An 18737-nucleotide genomic window follows, 5' to 3' on the forward strand; every position below is an offset into this window, starting at 1 on the left:
CAATTAGTGAGAAATTATATCGAAAGAACTGTCGGTATCATTGTAATTACAACGATAGTCGTTAGATGGAACTCGTGTATATCGCGCAAAACGTTTAATTTAAATTGCCAGTTTATAATAAATAAAGATTAAATTCTTTATTATGCCATCTCTTTTACAGATATTATGTTATAAAGTATTTATAGTATGATGTATTGTATATAACCAATAAGATAATATACATTTTCGTTATTTTTTTAATTATACACAAATGCATTTTGAAAGTTAAATTAATAATTTAATTTATTATTATTTATTTTATATCTAATATTTGAAGAAATTTGTTATCTTTTATTTATATTACTGTTTTGCTTTGAATTATATATTGTTAACTTTGATGCAATTTATAAATTTTTCCTTTATTGTATTAATTCTATGAGAATATATGTGGAACTACCAGTATTTATTAACTTAAAAAAAAGTTCGTTTTTGAGCAAAAGAGTTACGTTATAGGTCTCCAAAGTATAACTGTGTGTTCTTTTAATATCCTTAGTAACACAAAAAGCCATCATAAAGCTATACTACAGCATATTCTTTTTTTTATAAGGTATTGTCTAATAATTAATATTTTATAAAAATATTATTACTACATTTAATTTTTCATATTTCATATTCTGTTTTACTATATAAATTAATTTCATAACAAATATTTTTGACAGATGGTTATATTAACATTAAAATATTTTGAACGAGATAATTCTTTTCATTGTAAACATTTAAACCTATCAATGTACTGAGCAGTATCGACTTATACCACAACACGTCAGTGGCGGACCAGGAGCCTTTTCTGGTGAAAGGGGTCAAAATGCGTAGTAGTACATAAGTATTATTATTGAACCTTCTTTTACAAAATTTAAAATTTGCTTATAATTTATATTCTAGTATCTGTAAAATAAGGCGATTGTCCCTATAACTGCCCTCCCATCCTCTGAATCCGTCACTGGAATACGTAAGTTTAGAAATCATCTTCCTTAAAGTACAGGTTTTTCTCACAGAATACTCGACCGATTGTACCTTCATTAACATCTTCCAACATAACGACCGTTCAAATTCCACGCGTACTATTTAAATGTCATGGCAATAAGAACATACTTATCCATTCTTCGATATCAGTTCCCATCACGAACAATTTCGAAGACCAACTTTGTCATTGCAATATCTAAAAACCATCCATTATACTATCGAATTTGATAAATCAAACAATGAAAGATGTAGTCTATAAATCAATGTACTTAAATTTCCCGGTAACCATACATAAGGTCTAGCACGAGAAAATGTGCGCAAGTACGAGCTATCAGACACGCATGTGTACTTTGTTACTTTGTACCTCATGCACAAGTTTCGTTTTGCGTCTCGTCTCGTCCGGACGCATCATTCGATTGATCGCGAAACTCAGCCAGCGGCATTCCGTGAATTTCGAGGGAAATTTCGTGAATGAAACAGCTGTATTGCGTTTTAAGCACATTGTTATTAGTAAACACCGTACACGTTTATCGTCTGAGAAACGCTTTAAAGCAAGCGATATGTCACTGTTCGCCTGTTGCATACGTCAGGTGAGTTTTGTTATTCCCGCCCGTAAATTAACGAGATCTATTGAGTATACGTAAGTATTCTACACAGGATAGTACATATGTATACAGTGAGTCACAGCCAAAATCCTTTCCTCTTTTTTTTTTTTTTTTTATTTGAAAAGTTAGAAAGATCAGTTTGCTAGGTGACGTGTGAAAAGCTTTGAAAATCTCATCAAAATCGGTTAACGTCGTTATGAGCTACAAACGATTAAAAATGATGAGAATCGCAATTTTTCATGATTTCCTGCCTATAGCTAACCGTAATAAATTTAAATATGCTTACACCTTTCGATGCCTGTTTCCCCATCAAGCGATTTCGATATTTTTAGCGTAGATATGTATAACTGACATAAACGTGTTCTTTAAATCTTCATTATAGGCCCCGATAGAAAAGTTGTAAAAGGTGACCTTTACTATTTCCTTCGCGATTTTAACCAATTGCAAATTTTTCAACATTTTTCTGACACGCCACTTAGTAAACTAATTCTATTAACTTCTCAAAAAGGTCAAGTCGTCTGATTCGATTTTAAAAACGTTATTCTTATATTTCTAAGGGTGCACGAGTTAGACCGTGACATACTGTATGCTTATCAGGAAATTCAAATGGCATCGAATAAACATATAGAAGAGAAACATGGTGTATTGTTATACATATTGAATCGTGTGCTCTATTTCGTTTACACGCGCTTCATTGTGCGCGCTTTATTCGTTTGAAGAAGTTATTATTGGAAGGGAATATTTTTCTTCTGGAGATAATGAATTATTGTTAATAATAGATTTTTTCTTTTGTTTTAGAAGGAATTAGTGAAATATGGTATCAAAGAAACATTACGTCTTATGTTATCGTATCTTATCTTATCATCTTTTGTAATATATTCTATTTTCAAAAATAATATTTTTTAAGCTATTGTGTTTAAGAATCAATAGGATAGCAAAATTAAAATAAACAATCATTGTAATCGAATCGTTAGAAGAGTGTATAACAGCGGCAAGTGTACAATTATAGCGAATCTACCAATATTACGTCTCGCTGATTCCAGCATTCATCACGTACGTGCGATTTGCTTGTTTGAATCCAATCTTGTGGCTTTATTTACATAGTGACGCGAGCGTGTGCTATTGTATTTGCAAAGTTCGTTTCATTTGCAATTAACTTCGCAAAAATCTTAATAAATCGCTCGTTCCTATTTTTAAACAAACTATTTTCTCGATTCTTGAAATTCTCCTGTTAAAAATGTTAAAAATATCTTTCCATTGACGGAAATACCTTTCTTATTCTCTCTAGATAATAAATACAAGGGGAAACGATGTATATTGGAAATTGATTGAATTCAGAGATAAAAAGAACAATGAGAACAACAGCGTTTCATTGGAATTCATCAAAGACAGGCCGCACTGACAGAAGTTCGAACGAGTAACAGAACAAGAAGAAATCACTTGTTTACCAGAAAATAAAAAAAAAATCGGTGCTGTGTCGATTTTTCCATGGCCGCGGGCTAGCCTTAATTCTTGCTCACCCCTGTCGCTCAGGTGGCAGAATCGGTAAACAGAAAAATGAAGTTTACTTCGCGTTGCGGAGCTGTCGGGGGCTCGGAGCTCGTTCAGCGTAACTCGCTAGGGTGAACGGTTACATTTTCCGCTACTTAACGGATTTCATGCTCAAGTATCAAAGAGATCGCGTCCTTGCTCTAATCAGCGCGCATATTAATAGAACGCGACTTTGGTTTTGCAAATTTTCTTAGGAACCTTGCGTGTCTCTATTATTCCGCGTAACATATAACGCTCCAGAAGAAAGTTATTTGAAATATAGTTAAAGAAAGAAAAAAGACAAAAATTTACAAAAATGTTGTGTCTTCCCGATTGTAAGGGAAAAGTTAAGGACGACACGCTTCTGGTCAAGGGATTCGGTCGATCAACGTACAAAGGTTTAATTATACTCGAGCCGTTCTTTTTTTAAATCGACCACGCTCGTCAGGTTTCAGAGCCGTGATTTATCGACCCGAACGAGAATTTCACTCGGCATAAATCATTATCGCGTAAATATTTTCGAAGCCGTTTGATTTTTTGATTTTACGTAATTTTACAGAATCAACGACAGATGGAAGATACTCGTCAACAGGTGTTGTTGAAGGAACCACCGGAAATATCGTGGGAGAACACGCTTGGCGCTCCGGATGGCGTTCCATTTGACGATGACACCAAGGAATTACTCAGAAGATGCATCGATGTATCGACATCCACACCCACCACTCTGCCGCAAATCATTGAGCGAAGCGAGGCGTTTCCTATAAACTTTCCTATTAACACCGTAAGATGTTCCACGCTGAGAGATAGGGGAATTAGCACAAACACCCTTGAGGTTCGGATTATTAAATTTTTCTTACAAACTATCATTTATTTTATAACACTGTCGTAATATTATATTTGTTCCTTTTCAATTCTTATTATTAAATTACGGATGTTTATGCATTCATGGAAGATTAAAGATTTATGGAAAATGCAAAGAATGCAAAAATATATAAAGTATCCGAATTATAGTAATTTTAATAACGTTATAGTATTTAGTGGACGAAACAAATCTCTGCTTATGCTTGCGTTCATAAAAATTTGAATCTGCATAAACATCCGCGGTCTAAATTATTACTTCCATTATATGCAAGATTTTACGAAGCAGATTCAATTGCAGATGAACGCGAATTCGGTTTATCCTGTGATACACGAGGCAATGTTACCATTGTTAGCTCGATGGTTGAAGCATAAACGGCTGTATGGTAGTGCAATCGAGAGAGCCATGTATAAAGATATGGGCTTGGTACAATTCATTCACCGTTTGCTAGAAAAGCGAGCCGTGCACTTCTATGGATCTGATGATCGATGGAAATTAATCGACGGTAAGACAGGCGTGGACGGATGGGAAAATGTTGGCACAGATCACGAGAAAGAACCACTGGTTAGTTATCTGTCTTGTTTGAACATGGTAATTTTTTAGAAGATTACCTAAACATCTTTTAGTTTCATTGAATACAAGAATTTCATTAAAAATAATTATTATTTTGGAAATAACCGTACCCATTGGAATTTTGTTACTAATAGGTGTTAACGAAATGTTTGTCATACGATGAGATCAAATTGTCCGCGATGATGGCGATGTCTTCCCACACAGAATTCATAAACGACGGCTCGCGCGAGAACAGAGGCGTCGTGAGTACTGATCCAGACTCTGTACAGCCGAGAGGAGTCATTATAGGTGTCGTGGGAACAAGGTTTTCTATGTTTATTTAACGCTCATCGTTAATAAAGCTAAATACGCAAAAATATACTTACATATTTGTAGAAGCTCGTATTATTTACGCTTTCTGCCGATTGTTTGCAGATTTGAACGCCCACGCTTTATGGAATACCAGGACATCCTTATTACTCCTCTGCAAAACACTGCCGAGAATGGGTGAGTTGTAAACTTTATCATACAGAATGCACAAATAACTAATCTGTCGTTCATCTTGATTTTAATGTGTTCGTTTTTTAACGTTCTTTTTTGTAAATAATTTCTTTCTCACGTTGATGTTTAACAAGTCTTGTCTATTTGAGTGTTATAGACATTTGATAAAAGTTATAGCATATCTTTAAATTGATCAGGTACTAATAATTATTTGCTTTTTGTTGTGCGAAAAAGTTTTTCCAAAAGATTGTAAAAAAACATCTTGTGCGTGGCAACATAATTCTGCAAAAATAACGAACAAAACTGTAGTTTAAAAAACGCTGTTCCATTACGTTATGGCAAATGCTTATTCCATATTTAAAATGAAAAATGTTTGCATAGCATTTAATAAAGAATTGTGAATACTTGATGATATCTGTATAACAGATACGGGCCGCAAACAGCTGGAAGCTCGGAAGAGATACGTGGGCTGCGAGTTTTGTGGGCCAAATTTTATGGCGAGGAATACCATCCGTTGTACGAGGAGACGCTGAAACGAATTAAATCAAAAGAAAACAGAAGATATCTCTCGTTGATAAGTCAAACAGTCTTCGACATCGAGAATTACATGAAAAGGACACTGCTCACTGTAGAAATCATACTTCTCGAAGCAAATACACGAGCGGAGAAGCAAAACACGACTGCTTTCTTACACGTTGTCGGCTTTGGCCTCGGTTAGTAAGAAAAACTTCAAAATTCAAATTCAAAGTTATTTAACCTCGTGAAATATTTGTAATTCAACGTCATAAGCGTTATAAATTTCCGTAATAAGGAAAAATATTTTCAGGGGTATGGAGACTTACTCAAGAGCAAGAAGTATATTTTTTAAAGACGTTCGAGATCGCCCTTAGGAAAATGAACAAGAAACTGAGATACGTATCCGATATAATGTTCGCGTATTTCCAACAGCGGAAGTGCGGCGACGCTGGAAATGGCGATTATCTCGGAGGTTTGCTACCAATCTCAATTCTCGGCAATTTAGCAGGGACAATTAGTACAAAGAGCATATCATTTTCCAGATATAAGAATTCACTTCGCTCTCAGGGAACCTCATAGCAAACTGTTCAGAGCCTCGGATGCGAATAAACTTCTCGTAGTGACGTACGCGTGGGATGGAAACGCATTGCCAGGTTGTCGAAAAATTTCCATTAATTAAAATCATGTTTGTCATTAATAATAATAATAATAATAATAATAATAACAATAATAATAATAATAATAACAGCTTCGTAATTTTAAGCGTGTTTTCCATTAAAATTATCGTTAAATCTAATTACGCAGAGTGGTTGCTAAAATCAATCGCTTAACTCGTAGGAAACGAATTCTGGAGTGGGCACTTGACATCGAGTGGAGATTCAGCGGCAGCGTGTAGTACTCAGATCGCAGAATTGCATACTTTCAGAATAAATCCTCGAGCATGTGGAGCCAGCTTGCACATTGCATCTGCGCAGCATGGTATTTTGCACATATCGGATTACGCGAAGCTACACCTTGCTTAGGTGAATTATCTTTCATGTTAACTCGTAATTGGTCGATAATCATCGATGATCGGTAAAGGAGTATAACAATAACGAGGATTTACAACTTCTAAATCCAGGAAAGGGCTGGCCCATTGGGCACCGGTCAGCGAAGACCATCACGATCTCCACGTAGTCAAAGAAGTCGTAGCGCAGATGTCGATTGCTTGAAGAAATACACAGAAAGACGAGTCGAGGAGAGAAGACACACAGAGATACCAGACGCGAGCAAGCTCGATCCCTCCAAATGGGTCCCACTACCGAAAAATATCACGCGAATCCAACCAGCGTTGAAAAAAGCGCAACAGTCGTCGAGAGACGAAGAGAAACGACGTTCGGTGTCGAGCGAAACCGAGGAATCCATAGCGGATAGCACAACGGACATGGGTACACCAAAGAAATTGTCTCCTACGAAAGAAGAAGAAACGACGAAGGGAGCCGAAGAAAAGAAAAACGATACGTCCTCGCCAGCCTCGTACAGACAGACGGCCGGCAGAAGTCATAGCGCGGACGTCAGCCACTTAAAGAAAGAGAAACTAGTCGAAGAACGAAGGCATACGGAATGCAGCGACCCCAGAACGATCGCCACGAGGTTGACAGAGCACATTTTCCTAGTCAAAAAGAAACCAATGCCGTGAACGAATCGATTAAAGCCGCGTACACTCGTGATAAATACCGAGGTGTTGCACTAATTGTATTAATCACTAGAGGTTAACTATATTGTCATGAAAATTATATGTACATAGAATAGTAATAATTTAATGTCGGTCGTTGTGTGGATAGAAATGTATATGGCACAACACCAAAAAGAACAAAAAATAATAATGATAATGCAGCTCTCGTTTATTCGGTAAATATAATGCATACGTATAATATGTAAGAGGAATAAGATAAAAAAACAAAACGTTTGATTAACTGACCATTTCTGGCGCTTAAACAAAATGTATCGAGTCTCGACACACTGGATTTCTGATACCAAATACCTTTAGGTGGCTACCGCAAATTAACACCTCAAGGTTCCGCTACGATGCATCCCCGTTCGCAAGGATCAGCAACAGCTGCGAAATCACGAAAAACGCCGCGACCAGATGGATGACGTTCGTCAAGAATCCATCCCCTTGTCCAATACCGCGAATGAACACGGAAAGAAAGCCTTCCGCGACGGAAGCGTGTCACGCGACTGATGGATCACAGCTTAAAAGCGTTAAAAGCGAATCGCCCAAGTGGGAGCCGCTGCGAAAATTCGCGCCAATGGCGTCGAAGACCAGTGCCGAGTCTAGTCCAAGACAAGGTAATCAATATAAGTACGATTCTTACAAGAGGAACTTCAGACTCAAATTTGTTCTGGAAAAAATGTTCTCTCAATTGGATACGACGCCAGGAAGAAATTCAAAGTCTTTATGTATCTTATATGTAAGCGTCGTCAAACTTTAGTCATCATTGAATGATTCGCTCCAATACTTAAACATCTGGCAATGTGTGATTTTTGTAAACTCTAAACGTATTTTATTCATAATCGATTAGTCCTCTGCGGCTGAAATTACAGTTATGTTTATTTTACGTATAGACCCACCATCGCACCAAATTTTATTGAAATGGCGGGGAGACAAGTCTGAAGCTCTTCTTGTTAGAAAAGATACGGAAAAATTTACATTGTTCCAAATGTGGAAAATTAACATAATTAATTGCAGATAAATCGGACTCGAGTCGAGATTCGCCAACGACCAAGCGTTCCCCTGACGCCAATGAACAATCGAAAAGGCTTACCCAACGCATGCGAGATCTGTACGACTTCAAAACAGAAAACGAGTGGCCGAAAAGGGCGATAAATGCTCGACGTGGGAACACGTGGATAAGTAAAAGCAGTAGCGAAGAGGAAAGGACTAATCTATCGGCTCGTAGAAATAGCCAAGATTTGGAGTTCAATGACAGAATGAACATGATCAAGGTAAGCATAAACTATAGAACACATTCCAGTTCTATACATTCTTATTGTATTCTTATTGAAAATGTTACAGCTGAAGGATACGAAGGTACAGTCTGACCACCAAGAACCCAAACGACCAAGGACTCCAAAGAAAGATGGACCACATCCAAGTACTTCCTCCGACATTTACAACAGCGAGTACGAGGAACGTTTAAGAAAGTTCAACGAGAGACTCCGATACAGCGAAGATCTAGGTTTGGCGAAGCCAAAGATCAAGGAAAGACGAACCTACTCCGATGACTATGACGAAAAAGCTCGTCGTGCATCCACCCGATCAAATACAGGAAGCTCGATGCGCTCGACGCGGACAGATTCGATTCGACTGACGCGTGCTGAAGGTTCGATTCGATCGGTGAGATCGACACGCTCGGAAGATTCACCAAGAAGTCGATTTCAAGCCGAGAAGAAGAGGCCTTCGGACGCTAGTACCAAATCCAGGGGAAGTTACGCTGAAGTAGCTCCTGTAACTCCTACGAGAAAAGAGTCTCGCCCGAGCGACGCGAGTTACGTTAGCGTGGCCAACTATTCGGCTAAAAGAGCAAGCGTGGACTGCAAGAGCAGCAGACAAATGGTGGAACTTCCGCCACGAAGAGCTTTCAGTCAAACGGAAGAGAGACCAGCGACGCCTGTTCCGCCGATAGAATGGAACGACGATCGTTACGCGGCTGCTCGTCTCAAACAGACCTCCGAACGCCAGAACAGGGACAGTACAAGATATAAAGTGTACCTGACGTAAGATGGGTGGAGAAATGGTTATTTTTGACTAACACGATGAATAAGTAGAATCTTCGTCGATGTATCGAGGACGTTTTTGAAAAATTCGATTCCTCAGTGAATTCTCTTCGACAGAACTGATTACTTGTGGGAAGTTATAGATATAAAAATGTTGTGAGAGAGTTAATCGAAGGTAGACGAGATATAAAAAGATACGTGAGTTTGATAAATTTACGTTCAATAATTTATTTCGTCAGCCCGTGGTCGTTAGTAAGACAGTTGTTCTAATCAAATGTTACACATGTACTCGTTGAAAGTTCACCAGCACCTGAAATTCTCCCCTTTGCCACAATTCGGTGTCAAATTTTTGAATATGTGTGCCGTATGCCGGAAATGGTGTTTTATATATGGAAGATTCTTGTAAGAGTATAATTTATGACGATATCGTCGAACGGTATGCAACCATTCAATCATGATTTTGAAAGGAATCGATATCTTTTATGAAGTTTCAAATGAAATTGATTTCCAATAATTATTGTACGACGTTGAAAAACATTACATTACTTCATGTACGATCGCGACAGAATGTAAAACGTAAAAGAAAAGTGTACCTAATGCCGTACAAGTAATATGTAATACGATTTAACTAATAAAATATTCTTTAAAAAAAAAGATGACATCTCAATCATCTTGATTTTACACGAAGAAACATCACTATCCTTCGTATCTTAAACTCACGGTACTATCAAAACAACTTATCCTAGACTAGATTGCACTTAAAAAACATACTTACAATTTTGTAACTTATGATCCTATCCCGAATAACAAACCCGTAAATCAAACCATAAGCGAACAAATAAATTAAGTCTAATTTATCGAAATCGAAGTTATCTCTTAAAATTACGGGCTTTCAAACATATCGATCGATTACCTGCAAGAACAGTTTCAATTGATGAAAGAAAGCTATTTTCAAAAGTTCATACGATCGTCCATCTTATTTTCGCTCGATATTTCGAAAATCGCTACGAAATCCTGCACTGGAGTCTTTAACGAACATCTTTACCCTCTTCCTTGTGGGTATCCCGTGCACCGAGGACGTCAAAGATTTACAATCTCTGCTTTGTCCGGATAACTGTTCCTCTTCCTCTTTCTCGATTTTTGGCCTCTTCTGGCCGGAATTTACCGCACTTCCGCTAATAGTGGACGCGCTACTCGTTACAGAAACACTCGGCGAACAATTTGTTAGAATACTCGAGCTAGTTACGACCTGAGCGTTTATTTGAGGCGACTTTGGAAAGGTGGAAGATCGCGAACCAGACAAAGATCGCGTCAAACTTCCATTGGTCAACGCGGTTGGCGGAAGAGGATTTTGTGCAACGACCGTTGACGGTGTCATGCTTCTTTTGCACGCAGCATTTGTTATGCTGTGACCAGAAGGCGCGATCATTAACAAATTGTTTCCGTTCTTATCACACACTACGTGAGATATCGGATGCTGTAGTTGTTTTTGGCTACTGAAGCTCGTTCTATACGTGTGGTTCTCGCTTGTATGCTTCTCCTGCTTCAAGTATGATGTCGAGGATTTTACGAGATAGCCCGTTGAATTGTGAGTGGCAAGATTGGGCTCGCATTTAATCCGAACCTCGTGTTGCGTCACTTCGTTTCGTTCTTGCGCCTTTTGCCATTCTAGAACGTTGCTTAGCAGTCGTATGTACCTAGAAAATATGGAGTTTTAGATCATGGAGTAAATATTATTGTTATTACTATAATAGTAAATATTGATACTATTTATGGAAAATGTATGTTACTATTTATGTAGCACATAGAACGTAAAATCTCAGATTGAAGCACATAGGTCTATAATAGCGAGCAATTTTCGAGATCTCTCACTTCGAACACGAAAAATAACACAATTTATGCTTGTGCTTGCACTATCTTTAACAATTAATTTGTTAGGCTGTTAAGTCGCTATAAACAAAAAATAAGTTTCATTGTTCATATGTGACATTGTAACATAGTATAAAAGGATATGTACATATATCATTGTGCATTCATAGTGCAACAATCAGCGATATAAATTATTTATTGTTAAAATTTACCGAATCGCCATTCGCAAGATCTCATTCTTGGATAGTTTCTTATCCGGTGGATGAGTAGGCACCAATTTTCGAAGCTCGGCAAAGGCTCCACTAACATTCTGTTGTCTCCAACGTTCACGGCTGTTCGTGAATAACTTTCGAACTCCCAAAGTCCCTACACGCGAAGTTGGTGAACCGAGGTGACCACTGCCGGAAGACGAAATGCCGTCTAGCTATGAAATTATTAGGAATTTTAAGGATCATCGGAATACAATTTTTCAATCGTATACATTTATAAATAGATTATGAGTATTTATATAAATTCATATTTTTATTAGAATTTCAATCAATAAATGGAATCTACACAGAGATTTCTGTCACTCGTTAAATATAATAGCTAGTATTATACTTTGAATATTTTATATGTTTTTGCATATTACATGCATTCTGTTAATTTTTGCGTCTACAAATTTCCCATAAATGCATAAACAATCCGCAGTCTATTTATAAGAATTCTACTGTCACGCGTTTATATCGGCGATTAACCTATTAAAGACCAAACAGTATATAAATTACCATAATTTTATAAACGCTCCAATTTCTTTAAATTTCATAAAGTTACGTAGAATATCTGGGTAGAGAAGATAGCGAGGAAAAAAATATTAAATAAATTCTTGGAACGCCACAACGTTGAAAAGCAGTCTTTGATACAGTAAACTGATTGAAAGAGAAACTACGTTATCACAACGTTGGCCCATAGTTTAATGAGTTAAACTATCGAGCGATTTGTCAGCGTAATTCGCAATTAAGATCAATTAGAATTTCTGCTCACGGAATTGTTGCGATCTCGCCTTTTCTTGCCTTGGTCCTCTTCCTCATCGGTGTCATGGGAATAAAATTCATCCGAGAGCGTCGCTTCCTCCTCCGTGTCTCTCGACGTGCCAGAAGAATCGACGACTTCCTCCGCGAGTTCTCCTTCGCCGGACAATATTGACTCCGCTGGAGAACCGTTCTCCGTGTCCACCGTTCCTCCAGCGCAGCCATTGTACGTCAGCATCGACTGCAATTTATTAATTAGACGTCTCGACTTCACTCGAATCATTCGTTGCAAGTTTTAACGCTACACCTTCCAACGATCATACGGTGGCTTCTATTAAACGTTCAGGTGGATTGCTTTGACCTCTTAATGTTTTTTCGTGACTTTTCTACACGCCTGACTAGAACAAACGATAGATGACAAAAGTCGCGGGAAATCTGGATAAATTATCGCGCACGAAATTAGACTACATAGGCGCCAACAGGATACTCCTATCGCGATCTCCCTCCGCGCTTTCGTCCCTGACATTCAATAGATCTACGTCCGTGCATGGATGAGTTATTCTGTTGCACGAATCAAAGAGTTTATTTATTCCGTGAGGAAGAAATAATTGTTTAGTCATTTTTATGGGCAGCTTCCATAGGTTTTCGAACACGAAGATACACTTATGTGCAAAAGTATCGGAAAATATCCATAGAATTTAGGAACTGTCGAGTACACAGAACTTCGTTTATGTTAACTCGTCGAGGACAGATAGTTTGTATAACCGATAGGAGCTCAATAAATAGAAGTTCACGTTCAACCGACATGTGTTCGTTTGATCAGACACTAACTAAAATTTTGTTGCAATAAATGGAGCTCGTGTAAGGAAAGATCTACTAGATTGATGTTAAATCAAAAAAGAATACATATATGTTGACTATTGAGTAGTTTGTACGATGTCTTGCGTGATTGTAACACTTACACGTAAACTTTTTAACTCGATAACACTACACTCTCTTGATAAAAGTTGAAAATTATTAACACGAGATATTAATAATTTTTACACCACAGTAGACCTTACCATGTCTAAAGTTTAAAATCTAACTTCATTTACTTTCATGTAGACACGGCTAGTTTTGTAAAACGTTGATAGAACTTTCTCTTTATAAAACGGATTACGACGAGTCGTGGACACTTTGTCGGCAAATTTTCCAAGGTTACTGTCGTAGCTGATGTTAAACCGACTGACGAGTCCAGACGGGCAGAATTAACTAATAGAAAGTGCAGTACAACCCCCGAGAAAATGAATTTTAGGAAGGCGGAGCGCAGGCCTCATGGGTGGAGCTCCTCTCTGGACCGTCCCATACTGTTCCATGCGTATCCAGTATCCCTCCAAACACCCTTAGGTCGTTGTTAGATCCCTAGGTATCAGACGAATACGATGAAAATAAAAAATATCGATTACTCCTGGTCCAGTATGAAAAATATTACAGTAACAAGTATTCTCAATATTTCTCTAAATATTTCTCTAAATACAGTCATAATATAAATACGATTCAATGCGATAAAGGATTTATAACTTAATTTTAAATAGCGCAAGATATAATCATTTCTTTGTTTATGTATTATTATAAATATTACTTATTATATCTTTTATTTTACTTACGTAAAATTGTGTAGTTGTATACAATTTTTGAAATTATATAAATTATGGGTTACGAATATTTAAATATTTTACGCGTAATATTTAAGAGCCTTCTGTATTCTCGTACATATTATCCAATTATTTTGATATCCAAATAGTCCGCTACCCGAACCGTTACTGGCAACTCTCTTTTATTGTAGATATGTAATATTTTCGTACGAAGTGTGTATTTTTTCCTCTGTACGAGCAGATGAATCCTGATAATAACAATTTGGTATGAAACTAATAGCACACAGTTAAACAATAGTGAGTGAGTAAAAAAGATATTGATATCTAATTCTTGATATCAAAACCAAATATTATATGAAACAATTAAAAGCTGGAAAACATAGCAAAATTAGTTGAAACGCATATGAGTGAGTTACAATTTTTAACTTACTTACATTGAAAATTCTGTATAATTTAATAGCCAAAAGTATAAGATCCTTAAATATTCTAAAAAAAATTTGTTTTTACCTCTACTTGAATAAATGAAGTTTACTATCGGAAAATTTCATTTTTCGGACACTTATACCTTCCTTCCTAACAATATCTTTACTTTGCAAAGTTTCTACCTCCCAAGTTCCCAAACAATTAGATTCTTATTAGCCGAGCCCCGCAAAGTCAACGGGGGACAGGGAGGTGTAAAAAAAAAAGGGAGCGTTGTTTAATACACATTAGGGGTTGAGAAGCCCTAGCCGTTGTCAAGTGGCCACCAGTCACGAACTGTTTTATTGTGACACCTCCGGAGGGTGCTACAGATTTTCCAGCGGGACGAATCCGGAGGGTGTCATCGTGCGATCCCGATTAAATGATTAAATCTGCAATCGTGATCATTCGAGCGCTATTACCGTCCTATCTGCGTGGGAGCTAACTATAATTTCGCTTAGACTCACTGTCAATATGATCATAGAAAACAGTTGTTTGCAACGAAACAGCTATATAATAAATTATTGAATAGAGATAGTCATTGTTAAATGGTGGATGAACATGCGAATTCTGATGCATTTAAAGGAAATTTAAACATGCAAAAATGCATAGTACGCATATGAAAAATACAATATTCGTTATAATAAAGTAAATATACGAAGTGCATGAATATCCGCAGTACAGCCATTACGTTATTGTGTCAAGAATGTCAGATAATTGTATAATTTGATAGAATTGATTCATTAGACGAATGTTTATTAAATGAACTGAAGCACGAAGTGACGAAAGAATAATATATCATTATTTTACGTATCCTAATGCTGTTGAAAAAGAACGATAGTATTTTTAAGCTTTACAGCGTGTTTGAGTGATTCGAGGAGAAAATGAAGTTCAGTATGCGTTTGATAACGTTGGCGATTAGATAAGGCACGAGTCGATGTTATTTATCGTTTAATTGTATGAGAAGCATGAGACATCTTCGAAACAGATGTTAATGGGATGAAACAGGAAGAAGGTGGAGAGAGATTTAGTCACAAGTCTCTATACACATGACGCACCGATAACGAAAGAACGATTTCATACAAAACTCTTCTTTCTTCATTGTTGTTGAATTAGACGACAGAACAAAGAACTCATTGCAGCTTGCTTCTGCAATTTCTGAATTTTCATATACGCAAAATGTAAAAAGGAGAGGAAATGAAATGTTAGTCATGATTTAAACATATCTGAACTTTGCTAAATACGAAAACAATGTTATGAGAGTGATTTAAAAGCGTATATCTTTTAACGCCACTATTAGAATCCCGCTTTTTAACTGTATCGACACCTTAATCTGAAAATAAAAGGCGTATAAGCGACACGTGCGTCACCCTTGAATGCAGTCGCGTGCCTTATTCGTAAAGTTCGAGGGGTAATTTTTTTTTTCATTCTTCGTTAATCCATTATTGCGGCCGCGTATGGTCTGTGATACTGGTCCAACAGAGAAGTGTGGAGAAATATGAATAAATAACGTCGATACGTATCTTTATACACGATGAATTCGTTTCTAGGAAAGTTTGTTGCGCGTAACATTTTGTATAGGAACCCGTATACAACGAAGATGAAAAATGAGAAAATATAAATTATATTCGAATTTCGCGTAATTTATGGCTATATAAAGCTCATACGTCTATCGATAAATTCCCATCAAACTTATAAAAGCACCCTAAAAAAAGCAGCAACTATGGTACAGTTAGAAAATGTCGTATGGGGTGAGTTTTGTAGCGGTTTCCCACAGGTTTAGCGACAATACAGCTCAATTTGTGCGTGCCAACGAATACGAATTAGGTATTAGAATTATTTCCCGTGAAATATACTCTCTGTGGCCATGGAACATCGATAAAATCGCAACCACGTATACATGCATCAAAAATTTTCTGAAAGAAAATCATAAACTAATATTTTCCATTGGACCTATGAACCTTTTCGATGTTACGAAATGTGTTCTTAAAAATTACTATGCAACTTATTAGTTTCGTAAAGATTATTAATCCTTTAACAATGGTTAACAAATTAATATCACCGTGCGACTGTCTTTGCTTCCATTATAGAAGGATGCAAAATGTAAGAATACACAGATTTATAAATATGAAAATGCTATTGACGATCATGTTCCGAATTAGATACGAATTATTAACAGAGACCGATATCTGAAATCGGTGAACTAGCATGGAAAAGCTACCCAGGAATGGTATATGGTCGAGTACGTAGAAGAATTATCATTGGCAGGCTGTGCCAATAGAAAAGAGGCGTGTCGCCGGGTTTGCGCAGTGTCCCATGAAACGTCAACGCGTTCAAATAGGATACCCATACCAAACTGAGCCGCAGGAGCACAACGTCAGGGGTGGAAAGAGGACACGAAGGGCACGGGGATGAAATCAATTTTCGTTATCGCCGTCAACCAGTCGCCCCATATTAATTCCATTATTAGTGTTTGTTTTCCACGTGTGTATTCTACCAGACGATAATTGTAGATTCGTTCTGAAATTATCCAAATTCTTGTACGATACAAGAACGCGAAAAATTAGTCATTCATCGCACTTTCCTACTAAAACAAGGATACGGAGTAAATAAATTTTCAATTTGATTAACTGCACATTTATATATAGCGCTTTCTACGCATAGCAATTTATAGCATAGCGATATTACTACATTTTGAAAAAGTAATTTGCTTTTGATTGTAATTTTGAGGTAGTTTTTATTGACTTGTTCGAGTTATTGGAAGTGCATTCTTATTGAACAGCTCTTTCATTTCACTTTATAAAACACGCATGATCCGAATGAATCAACAGATTTATAATAAAATAATTAGAATATAAAAGCAATGGAAAGCGTTCAAGTTATACTTGATATCAGGAAATGTCCGAATATTTACTTATAGTTGGTAGTATACATAACAATTAACACATCATAATTAATACATGTCGTATACCGTAACTCCTTTTAATCCATTAAATAACAACGTAAATTTATTGAAGTATACTACAAACAGTAGCAAAGTGTCATCAAATGCGATTTAGATAATTCTATCGTCCAGTCGATTTTTCATTATAACATATGGGTATATAACAAAAAACTACTTATATAGCTTTTCATAATTTGCTTAAACTTTCTGTAATTATATCTTCTAAAAATACGAAAGCCTGTTTTTTCGTTGAAGTCTCGAGTCTCTGTTGTTACAAGAAAAGACAGATAAGATATCCTTTGGTAATATTCCGAGATGAGTATCGAGCAAGGACGTCCGCAATACAAGAACGACGTGTGGTGGGCGAATTCTCTTCAAAAAGTCATTGAAGCCACGGAGGCTGCGCGAAGCACGAGTGTTCGGTGCTGATAAGGGATGCTCCGCCCTCGAAACCCCTAGAATCGTCCTCTCGCTACCCCTCAGCCATGGAATGGCAGGGTCAAGTTGTCGGGAGTCTCTTGCATCGACATGAAGTATTAATCTGACGGATTAGGAGGAGAGATAGGACGGAGATTAATTTTTAAGATGTTGAAAGACGTAAAGGATTACCCTGGGACGTTTAATTAGGACTGGTTCGGTCACGCTACCGTCTTTTATACGAAGAAAGCAAGTTTGTTACCAAGCTTTTTACTACTTTTAATTGAGCGTGTTTTTTTAAGCGAAAATGAATAAAAGAGTTATAGCGATCGATACTATTACTTTTACTAGATTTATACTGTTATATATACTGGATACTATTACTGAATTTTTTTATTGAAAATATAAATAATCTGTACAATCTGGTCGAAATTAATATCATTGAAAGTAGGAAAGTGGTAATAACGTTGGTTGATAAACGATTCGATTTGCATTCGTCCGATGCAATGGAATAACGGTAATAAGTTAAAACGTATTACATTATAGTATATAAAGTCAGTGAAGCAGTGACAAACAGTTTAGGATGATTTATCCACGGTAATACCCAATTTATATGATTAACTTTACTCGACGCTCGAAGCTTGTGTATCATGATAACGTAGTATACAATGATAATTGTTCAGAAAAAAGTTCCAATACTTAAGAAAACAAGTTATTTGAAAATGAACGATATCGATCGGAATTACGTTGCCAATTGAAGATAAAATATAATACAACAAAGTGGTTTTGTCGACTAATAAAAAAAAAAAAAAAATAGAATATCTCACTATTCGTTGACGTAATAAATATACGATTCTAATCTATACGTATATCACATAATATATATAATCTATATAATATATATAAAAAATATAGTCCGCATTAGAAATATATACATACAGTTTCTTCGGAAAGTAAATTAAAGATTTTACATTTAAACTTTTAGCAGGAGCGTAAACTTACTTCCCGGGGCGACTGTATGTACATATGTGTGTATGTGTGATTGTAGAATTATAACGATCTAAAAACGTCAAAGGATGT

At 36.6% G+C, this 18737-nt stretch overlaps 3 protein-coding genes across 7 annotated transcripts; 2 read left to right on the top strand and 1 right to left on the bottom strand.

Moving 5' to 3' along the window:
* Nucleotides 1–1298: 1298 nt before the first annotated feature.
* LOC117236625 lies at nt 1299–6827 on the top strand. Of its 4 annotated transcripts, XM_033499750.1 has the most exons (12): nt 1462–1592; nt 2406–2660; nt 2896–3152; nt 3697–3969; nt 4297–4560; nt 4704–4873; nt 4984–5055; nt 5476–5762; nt 5876–6037; nt 6108–6218; nt 6403–6587; nt 6686–6827. In XM_033499750.1, the coding sequence occupies exons 4-11, from the start codon at nt 3709–3711 to the stop codon at nt 6585–6587; spliced, it is 1512 nt and encodes a 503-aa protein (XP_033355641.1). In that variant the 5' UTR covers nt 1462–1592; nt 2406–2660; nt 2896–3152; nt 3697–3708; the 3' UTR covers nt 6686–6827. The 4 variants fall into 4 exon arrangements, with proteins under 4 accessions (XP_033355640.1, XP_033355642.1, XP_033355641.1 ...); XM_033499751.1 differs by lacking the exon at nt 2406–2660 and having other exon boundaries at nt 1459–1592; XM_033499749.1 differs by lacking the exons at nt 2406–2660; nt 2896–3152 and having other exon boundaries at nt 1299–1592.
* LOC117236641 lies at nt 6633–9978 on the top strand. The gene is made up of 5 exons (XM_033499770.1): nt 6633–6647; nt 6686–7197; nt 7595–7896; nt 8297–8553; nt 8624–9978. The coding sequence occupies exons 1-5, from the start codon at nt 6633–6635 to the stop codon at nt 9326–9328; spliced, it is 1791 nt and encodes a 596-aa protein (XP_033355661.1). The 3' UTR covers nt 9329–9978.
* On the bottom strand, nt 9533–13431 carry LOC117236631. Of its 2 annotated transcripts, XM_033499760.1 has the most exons (4): nt 13265–13431; nt 12217–12444; nt 11406–11617; nt 9533–11021 (listed from the first exon to the last, which is right to left on the bottom strand). In XM_033499760.1, the coding sequence occupies exons 1-4, from the start codon at nt 13265–13267 to the stop codon at nt 10301–10303; spliced, it is 1164 nt and encodes a 387-aa protein (XP_033355651.1). In that variant the 5' UTR covers nt 13268–13431; the 3' UTR covers nt 9533–10300. The 2 variants fall into 2 exon arrangements, with proteins under 2 accessions (XP_033355651.1, XP_033355650.1); XM_033499759.1 differs by lacking the exon at nt 13265–13431 and having other exon boundaries at nt 12217–12706.
* Between the last annotated feature and the right edge of the window lie 5306 nt (nt 13432–18737).

This window comes from Bombus vosnesenskii, unplaced genomic scaffold, assembly GCF_011952255.1.
Source record: "Bombus vosnesenskii isolate JDL3184/JDL3185 unplaced genomic scaffold, Bvos_JDL3184-5_v1.1 scf7180000013351, whole genome shotgun sequence".
Classification (NCBI taxonomy): Eukaryota; Metazoa; Arthropoda; class Insecta; order Hymenoptera; family Apidae; genus Bombus; species Bombus vosnesenskii.

Excerpts from the sequence above, each read along its gene's own strand:
- LOC117236625 (XM_033499749.1), top strand. The coding sequence starts at position 1,314 with ATGTGCGCAAGTACGAGCTATCAGACACGCATGTGTACTTTGTTACTT. Across the intron at positions 1,593-3,696 it reads TCGCCTGTTGCATACGTCAG|AATCAACGACAGATGGAAGA; the intron begins GTGAGTTTTGTT and ends GTAATTTTACAG. Across the intron at positions 3,970-4,296 it reads TTAGCACAAACACCCTTGAG|ATGAACGCGAATTCGGTTTA; the intron begins GTTCGGATTATT and ends ATTCAATTGCAG.
- LOC117236641 (XM_033499770.1), top strand. Across the intron at positions 7,897-8,296 it reads CGAGTCTAGTCCAAGACAAG|ATAAATCGGACTCGAGTCGA; the intron begins GTAATCAATATA and ends AATTAATTGCAG. Across the intron at positions 8,554-8,623 it reads ACAGAATGAACATGATCAAG|CTGAAGGATACGAAGGTACA; the intron begins GTAAGCATAAAC and ends AAAATGTTACAG.
- LOC117236631 (XM_033499759.1), bottom strand. The coding sequence starts at position 12,486 with ATGATTCGAGTGAAGTCGAGACGTCTAATTAATAAATTGCAGTCGATG. Across the intron at positions 11,618-12,216 it reads GGCGAGATCGCAACAATTCC|CTAGACGGCATTTCGTCTTC; the intron begins GTGAGCAGAAAT and ends ATAATTTCATAG. Across the intron at positions 11,022-11,405 it reads ATCTTGCGAATGGCGATTCG|GTACATACGACTGCTAAGCA; the intron begins GTAAATTTTAAC and ends CATATTTTCTAG.